The sequence below is a fragment of the Austrofundulus limnaeus genome, unplaced genomic scaffold (genome assembly GCF_001266775.1).
Source record: "Austrofundulus limnaeus strain Quisiro unplaced genomic scaffold, Austrofundulus_limnaeus-1.0 Scaffold1368, whole genome shotgun sequence".
NCBI classification, from domain to species: domain Eukaryota; kingdom Metazoa; phylum Chordata; class Actinopteri; order Cyprinodontiformes; family Rivulidae; genus Austrofundulus; species Austrofundulus limnaeus.
The window spans coordinates 41,427-50,616 of NW_013953770.1; the positions used below are offsets into that span (position 1 = coordinate 41,427).

At 45.2% G+C, this 9,190-nt stretch overlaps 1 protein-coding gene across 1 annotated transcript; it reads left to right on the forward strand.

Annotated features, from left to right (window-relative positions):
* Window positions 1-1,184: 1,184 nt before the first annotated feature.
* clip3 (CAP-GLY domain containing linker protein 3) lies at window positions 1,185-8,307 on the forward strand (the record flags this gene model as incomplete). Its single annotated transcript, XM_014032051.1, is given in 13 exon segments — window positions 1,185-1,392; window positions 2,102-2,241; window positions 2,928-3,021; window positions 3,196-3,357; window positions 4,593-4,711; window positions 4,787-5,023; window positions 5,178-5,313; window positions 5,399-5,554; window positions 5,627-5,755; window positions 7,097-7,220; window positions 7,328-7,395; window positions 7,506-7,578; window positions 8,189-8,307. Coding segments are annotated over 13 exon segments (1,704 nt in total), but the record flags the coding sequence as incomplete, so codon positions are not given.
* Window positions 8,308-9,190: the final 883 nt, after the last annotated feature.

Sequence of the window (9,190 nt, forward strand, 5' to 3'; positions counted from 1 at the left end):
CAAAGAATACAATCTGCGGCGACACTATGAATCCTGTCACAAAGACAAGTATGACAGCTTCATGGACAAATGTGAGCAAACAAACTCTCAAAGCTRAAAKRTGWWCTGTMAGCTCAGCAGAATACAGACTGTGAAGAACCCASAGAGGCTTATTTGATTGTGYTTTCTGGAAAACAATACATTTTTACATTTAGGCACTCCTGCAATAGTCACACTTTTTCTGTTACWAACTGACTCCGCCCCCCACCAGAGATGGGAAAAGTTATGTGGCCCTTACAGGRAAAAGTTTGGGGACCCCTGACATAAGGGCACAAACTGGTCACAACAGCCACTACACCCACAATCAACTGGGGAAGTAAAACACACCGACACTTACCTGCCGGTGCAGAGGTCWATAAACAWCCATGTTAAAACAGTTACCAGTGTGCAGGCAGCCAACCTCACCTGTCACACAAACAGCACAACACTGGAGCAGACCGTGTCGTATCTTAGACAACAAATCTGAGCCAGCAGTTTTACCTGTGCTTTTATAGGGASCACCCTCTAATGTCATTGGCTGACAYCACAAACAGTTATTCTGTCAGCAGGTGYAATCTCCACCTGTTTCATCCTGCTGCAACATGGGACTAAAAAGCKGGGATTAAGGACCAGGGGTCGGATTTATAAAGCTTGCGTACGCACAAAACAAGCTCAGAAACTTGCGTACGCAACTTTTCACACCAAGGTTGTGATTTATAAAATNAATATTTAAATACATTATTATTCCATTATTTAAATTCAACACTGAGTAAAAACAAACTAATATAATAACAGTGAGCTAAATAACAATAAAACAGTAAAAAAATGTGAGCAGATTTGTTGAAATTTTGAAACAGAGTTTAAAGATTTTAAATTAGTTTGGTCTGTTCTGCGTTAAGACTAGCCATTAGCTCCTCAGTCCTGCTGCTAGTAAAATAAATAACTGATGAAGGTTCATAGATGTGCTGATTGTTCCTGCTCCTCCTCTGACAGGCCCAGCTGCAGCCTCCTTCATCATGACTAAAGAGGAGAACCTGCAGGAGCAGGAGAAGGAGCGACGGGACTGCGAGGAGCAAGAGGAGGGCCGGGTCCAGAGAGACGAGGAGGAAGCTCAGACTGAAGAGGAGGACGAGGAGGAAGAGGAGGAGGAATACGGGCTAGAGGAGGAGAGGGCGGAGCTGGACGATGAGGAGGAGGCCGAGCAGGAGGAAGAGCRGGAGGAGCAAGAGGAGAGGGAGGTTGAGGAGGAGGATCCTCCAGCTGACCTGGTGCCAGAGCCCACCTCCGTGTCTGAGTACCAGAGTCCAGTCCATGAGCCGCCCCGCCGAGCCATGGTGCACCCCTCGGCCCAGGCACCACTACCCAAAGACTACGGTACGGCAGACCACCTTAACTCCACCTTAACTCCACCTTAACTCCACCTTAAATCTACCTTAACTCCACCTTAACTCCACCTTAACTCCACCTTAACTCCACCTTAAATCTACCTTAACTCCACCTTAACTCCACCTTAAATCTACCTTAACTCCACCTTAACTCCACCTTAACTCCACCTTAAATCTACCTTAACTCCACCTTAACTCCACCTTAACTCCACCTTAACTCAGTCAACAACATCTGAATTTAATATCAAGCTAAAGATCAACTCAATCTTTTAATGTTGGCTGACACTCAGGACTTGGATTTAGTGACGGGTCTAAACCAGAACTCAGTCCAGAACCACTGTCATACCACCTTAAATTCACCAATGAGCCTTTCAGTTTTCTGTCACCTGAAGGCCTCCTGAGTTCTTTGGATGTAAAAGTTTGTTGTCAGTGACAGAAAAACAGCCTCAGAGATGCTGAACCTGCAGAAACAGAACCTGCAGGAACAGAACCTGCAGGAACAGAACCTGCAGAAACAGAACCTGCAGAAACAGAACCTGCAGGAACAGAACCTGCAGAAACAGAACCTGCAGGAACAGAATCTGCAGTTCTTAGGTTGGTTCTGGTCTGATGAGGGTAACAGAATTTTTCACAGTTCTGACTGATCTGTTTTTGTTTATCTCTGGTGGTTAACCGGTTCTGGATGCTTCCGTCTCCAGCGTTCACCTTCTTCGACCCAAATGACCCGGCCTGTCAGGAGATCCTCATGGACCCTCGGACCACCGTCCCTGAGCTGTTCGCCATTGTCCGTCAGTGGGTTCCTCAGGTGCAGCACAAGATTGACGTCATTGGAAACGAGGTGAGAAAACGTCTGTTTCTGTTCAGCAGTTTGGTTCTTAAAGTTTAAACGACAGAATCGAGTCGTTTTGTTTGTATTTGAAAAAGTGAAAGCAGAAGAGCTGCCAGAGTTCATGATGAGCCCTCAGCTCAGAGTCCGATCAGAACCGTTCAAACCCCACAGATTAAAAGATCAATAAATCAATCCTTAGTTTTATTGATTTATTTGAGTCATGTGATGGCCGCTCCCAGTTCTCACCTCCTCCTCCAGGCTGAGTCATGCTGAGTCATGCTGAGTCATGCTATGGAGCCTGAATAACTTCAGTCTCTGTATTTCCCTCACGTCTCTCTGCTCCGGCTCCACAGAGCCTTTTTAACTGGGTCACCGTGGCTGAGCTTGTAAACCAGAACAGTTTGGTCAAACGTAGTTTTTAGATGAAGTTTAGGATGAAAGTGACTCAGATCAAATTTAAAAAAAAGTTTGTTTTTTAAAGCTGCACAATCTTTAATCACGTGTTTTTGGACATTCAAGTCTCATTTTAAACATTTTAAATTTCACCTGGAACTTACTGCTCCTACAAAATAAAAGAATCTAAAGTTCTGATGAATTTCAGCTTTCTTATTTTATTTTGTAATTTAGTCACTCCTGTCTCTGGAAGGCTGATCCAGTCTTTCACTGAAGTGATTTCTTGTTGATTTGTGTCTCAGATCCTGAAGCGTGGTTGTCACGTGAACGATCGTGACGGTTTGACTGACATGACGCTGCTTCACTACAGCTGCAAGGCCGGAGCTCACGGAGTGGGTAAGCAGCTTCTGGATCCAATCGTTCAGGCTGAGGGATCAATCAAACCTTCATCTGTCAGGGTCAGAGTCACAGAACTGGTTCCTGAACCTCAGAGTTTAGGGTGCTGGGTTCTGCTCCTCTATGGTCTACACCCRGATCAGTTTTTTGGTTTGGTTCTGGTTGTGTCCTCAGGCGACCCGGCGGCGGCGCTGCGACTCACCAGTCAGCTGATCTCTCTGGGCGCCGACGTGAGTCTGAGGAGCCGATGGACCAACATGAACGCCCTGCACTACGCCGCCTACTTTGATGTCCCAGAACTGATCCGAGTCCTGCTGAAAGCAGCGAAACCCAGAGGTGCTCTGCTCGAACACCACCRGCCTTCATGAGGTTTACCTCAGACTGAGGTCTAGAAGGGGGTCTCTGCAGTTACTGCTGAAACGTTCAGAAAGCACCGACGTTTTTAAATATAAATGTTCATTTTAGTCATAWCTTCAGACAGGAAGATGGTAGCTGCACTAAAATTTRAATGTTGTACGTGTGGAGGGATGGGTAAGAGTTTGTCTCTAACATGCATGGTTGTCCTCTGTCCCACCTGGGAAAAGATCAGCTTTTTTAGTCAAAACAGGAGTCAGGAAGGTTGCACCAAATCTGAAGTTAATAATTTATGTTTGCATGTTCACAATAATTAAAGTATCACCATTACTTCCTCTTTTAACTTGTCCCACAAGACATATGAATCTGACCAATCATGATTAAGAAAAACTCCACCCACTCAAAACATCTGTCAATCACAGTTAAGACAAACTCCGCCCACAAAACCTCTGTCAATAACAGTTAGGACAAACTCCGCCCACTCAAAACATCTGTCAATCATAGTTAGGACAAACTCCGCCCACTCAAAACATCTGTCAATCACAGTTAGGACAAACTCCGCCCATCCAAAACCTCTGTCAATCACAGTTAGGACAAACTCCACCCACCCAAAACCTCTGTCAATCACAGTTAAGACAAACTCCGCCCATCCAAAACCTCTGTCAATCACAGTTAAGACAAACTCCGCCCATCCAAAACCTCTGTCAATCACAGTTAGGACAAACTCCGCCCATCCAAAAACATCTGTCAATCACAGTTAAGACAAACTCCGCCCATCCAAAAACATCTGTCAATCACAGTTAAGACAAACTCCGCCCACTCAAAACCTCTGTCAATCACAGTTAAGACAAACTCCGCCCATCCAAAAACCTCTGTTAATCACAGTTAGGACAAACTCCGCCCACCCAAAACCTCTGTCAATCATAGTCAGGACAAACTCCACCCACTCAAAACCTCTGTCAATCATAGTCAGGACAAACTCCGCCCACTCAAAACCTCTGTCAATCAGTTAAGACAAACTCCGCCCACTCAAAACCTCTGTCAATCACAGTTAGGACAAACTCCGCCCTTATTGAAAACTCCTCCAATCACAGTTAGGACAAACTCCGCCCWTATTGAAAACTCCTCCAATCACAGTAAGGACAAACTCCGCCCTGTGTACTGCAGAGACCCCTTTCTGCAGAGGAGTGGAGGTWACCTTCTTCTTCTCTCCACAGTGTTGAACTCCACCTGCAGCGACTTCCACTATGGTACCGCCCTCCACATCGCTGCATCCAACCTCTGCCTGAACGCAGTCAAGTGTCTGCTGGAGCACGGAGCCAACCCAACCGTCCGGGTAAGACTCAACCCGACCTTCAACCTGCAGAAGCAACACTACATGAAACCTGCTGAGTTTGGTTTGTTTCTGCAGAACGATAAAGGCCAGGTCCCGGCAGAGGTGGTCCCCGACCCGATGGACATGAGCCTGGACAAAACGGAGGCGGCCATGGTGGCCAAAGACCTGAAGCAGCTGCTGCTGGATGCCGTCCCCCTCAGCTGCAACCTTCCAAAGGCCACGCTGCCCAACTACGACAACATCCCAGGAAACCTGATGCTGTCCGCTCTGGGCCTGAAGCTGGGAGACCGCATTGTTCTGGACGACATGAAGGTTCTTATCTTAGCACTGAGCGCTCTGTGACTCCAGAACATGTGGAACCATGAGGGCGAGAACTGATGCTGCGTAACTGTAGTTTCGTTTGTCTACTCTCACATGAAACCTCAGGACAGTTTGGAGCTAATCTGCTAATCTGTCTCTTTGTCAGACTGGAACTCTGAGGTTCTGTGGAACCACAGAGTTTGCCAGCGGTCAGTGGGTCGGGGTGGAGCTGGATGAACCCGAGGGAAAGAACGACGGCAGCGTGGGTGGAGTCCGTTACTTCATCTGCCCTCCCAAACTCGGTGATCTGACCACGTTTCTAAACTCCGCCCTTTCTGTGTCCATGCCAGGGTTTTATCTGACTTTTGAATTCTTCCTGGTCTGCAGGGATCTTTGCTCCTGTTTCAAAGATATCCAAGGTTGTGGATCAGACTCCGTCGTCCGTCACCTCCACCCCCCGGACCCCCCGCTTGGATCTGGCATCCCGCCTGGCTGGAAAGACCAAGAAGGCCAAGGAGAAAAAGGAGAAAGAGAGGGAGAAAGGTGCTGAAGCTGTAGTTTCTGTTTTGAGTGAATCCGATCAGTTTTCTCACTGAGTTGGTTTTGTGCTCTCAGCCCAGAGGAAGAAGTCCTCAGCCAATCTGGATCCAGACGGGACAAACGTGGAGGTTGGAGACCAGGTCCTAGTGGCCGGTCAGAAAAATGGCATTGTTCGCTTCTTTGGAAAAACGGACTTTGCTCCAGGTGAGTCTGCTGAAGACAGGATTGTTGGGGTTCAGGGTAGTTTTGACCCAGGGAACAGGCAGRACATAAAAATAAAACAAAAGGTTTTATTTATACAAAGAAAAGTGCTGGCATGTGGCAAATTACAACTGGGAGGCACACGGAGGACAAACCTGATGTTGAAACATACGATGAACCAACAGGGAAGAGAGGATAATGACTGTTTAAAGAGAGTCTAAAAACCTTTTAAATAATTCATCTGATTTTTGCCTTAAATTGTAGATGTTTGTGTCATAAACCTGATTTCTCAGCAGTTTTTCTGCAGAAAACAAGTTGTTCGTAATTTCATAATCTCATAATCTTAGGGTTAGGGGTTCGAGCTCCACGTTGGGCGCCATACATAAGAAGTTTTTTTTCTTTATAAGAGATCTCATCGAACTGTGATTTTATCAACACTAAGTCTCAAACAAGTTTTTAGTTGTATTTATACCTTAAATTGACAGATTTGGCATCAGGAAGTGTTTACAAATAAACAAGAGATAAAAGTAATAAATCATGTAAAACATAAAGATATCCGATTCAGAGATTATAAAATCTCATRTAGAACTACTGGACTGTGGTTCTGTTCATCACATCCTTGGTTTGAGGCTTGTCTGCACCTTTTTGAGCAGTTTGCATGACGGGTGCACATGAGTGGGTTTCTCCAGGTTCTCCAGAGTCCAGAAACACGCTTTGTCGGGAGGGAGGTAAATCCCTTCATGTCTTTCCTCAGGTCTCTGGTCTCTGGTCTGAGGTCTCTGGTCTGAGGTCTAAGGTGTCTGGTCTGAGGTCTGAGGTCTGGTCTGAGGTCTCTGGTCTGAGGTCAAAGGTCTCTGGTCAGAGGTCTAAGGTCTCTGGCCAGAGGTCTCTGGTCTGAGGTCTCTGGTCTGAGGTCTCTGGTCAGAGGTCTAAGGTCTCTGGTCTAAGGTCTTTGGTCAGAGGTCTAAGGTCTCTGGTGTAAGGTCTCTGGTCAGAGGTCTCTGGTCTGAGGTCTCTGGTCTGAGGTCTAAGGTCTCTGGTCAGAGGTCTAAGGTCTCTGGGCAGAGGTCTAAGGTCTCTGGTCAGAGGTCTCTGGTCTAAGGTCTCTGGTCAGAGGTCTAAGGTCTCTGGTCAGAGGTCTAAGGTCTCTGGTCTAAGGTCTCAGGTCTCTGGTCTAAGGTCTCTGGTCAGAGGTCTAAGGTCTCTGGTCAGAGGTCTAAGGTCTCTGGTCTAAGGTCTCTGGTCAGAGGTCTAAGGTCTCTGGTCAGAGGTCTAAGGTCTCTGGTCTGAGGTCTCCAGTCTGAGGTCTGAGGTCTCTGGTCTGGTCTTGTCGTGTCCCTGCAGGGTACTGGTTCGGTATCGAGCTGGATCAGCCCACCGGGAAACACGATGGCTCGGTGTTTGGGGTCCGATACTTCAGCTGTCTGCCCAAATATGGAGTGTTTGCTCCGCCCTCCCGCGTTCAGAGGTACGACCACTTGACAGATATTTTACTAACATTTGTTTATTTGATGTTGTGAATTTGATTATTTCTTTAAGAAAACTTTCAATCTGACAGTTTTTTGTTGTTTTCAGAACCGGAGGACCTAAAGAAGGATATCAGAGTGATACCTGCATGGTGAAGAAGGTCCACCAGGTCTCCAGTAAGTCACCTGGTTTTACTGTAAAACATTTATCATCAGCATGACRTTATATTTATATTTTATGGTAATGATGGGAGTATTGTTTACATTTGTTTGTTTGTGTCCTGCAGTGTCACAACCCAAGAGAAACTTCAACACGATGCGATCTCCTAAAGACCTGACCTCTGAGAGCTCCATATCCAGGTGAGAACACACCTGATGATGTCACCTGGACAGGAAGGAGGGAAATAATCCCACAGTGTCAGTAAAATAACACAAAGTTAAACATTTAAAATKACCTGGTTATTAAAACTGAAACAGCTCTGGTTAGAGACGCAGCTGCAAAGGATTGTGGGATAAAAGAGAATCTGTTCAGAGATGAGCTCTTATTTTAGCTGTTTTTTATTCTTTTAGCTGATTATTGATTGATTGATTGTTTGATGATACCTTTATTGTCATTGTACAGAGCACAATGAAATTACATTTAAGAACACCCATTCAAGAAGAAACACAAGRCAAACATGGGGGAACAGATGATCAGGTCATGCAGCAACCAGCAGGGGTCACACTTCCTTTAAAAAGAAAAACGAAAAAAAAAAAAACACAGAAGGTTAGATGAGGGAAAAAAACAAAACATATATCGTGTTTATAAAAAAAAAAACTCTACAAACAAGAGCACATTTATTAGCCAGAGGAGTAAATGAGTTTAGAGGAAATTAGTCCGAATAATCCAGCATTCCAAAAGAAAAAAAACAAAAAACAAAGTTCAGCCAAAGTTCAGARTATTGGTGTTGAAATTGTTCATTCTTTGCAGCTCCAGATTGACCTTCAGGAAAATCAGATTAAACAGAGGGGGGGAGAGTTGGAGGTAGGACCCACAAGTTGACGTAAACACCAGGAGAAATTTGATCCACCGCCTTCACATCGGGGGGGNACAGACAGACTCACTCTCTGATTCAGGATGATGTGCTCGTTGGGGCAGCTGTGGTTGTGGGTACAGAGTTGATCCAGAGGACACCAGTTACACCTCCAGATGGAGCTGACACAAATTAAACACCTGAAAGATACACATCATCATCATCATCATCATCATCATCATCATCACCACTGTCATCACCATCATCATCATCATCATCATCATCACCATTATTACATAAAACATGGTCTGCACCTCTACATTTATAAACAAACTCATGAAACTGACAAAAAGGATGMCACATTTAGAAAAGACTGGAACCAGCTGGTCCACAGGGACATGTTGGACTCAGGTATGTCCTGTAATTAGCAACACAGGTGTCTTTATTCTGGAATCAGTCATTCTGTGTGTTTACATGTTGACAGGTAGTCACAGGGCTGTGTGGTATCATGGTGCGAGCCACACTGAGCACAGAAAGCTGAGGACAGAGTGTCTCCAGAGCTCAAAAAGACACTAWGTTTACATGTGCAGAAGACTTTGATAAGATTCTAATGTATCTGGATTAAATAATCCAAATGTATCAMTCATACAGGAACAACATGTGTTATCCAATAACGAGCATTTAATTTGCAGCAGGCTAGAAGTACTGACGTGCCAGAGGTGTAAACTTTCCCTGAAACAACTGCAGGTAAAGTTCTACTTCTGAAATACCTCAGGTTGACACAGGTCAGCCAAACCAGTTTTCCACAGAATCACATGATCAGAATAAGTGGTTCAAATGATCAATCGGCATAAAGCACCCCTCTCATCTGGATTACTAATTCATGCTGACCAAGCTGAATCAGATCTGAATATTCTGATTGGCTGTTTACTCCAACTATTTATGTCTATGTAAACATG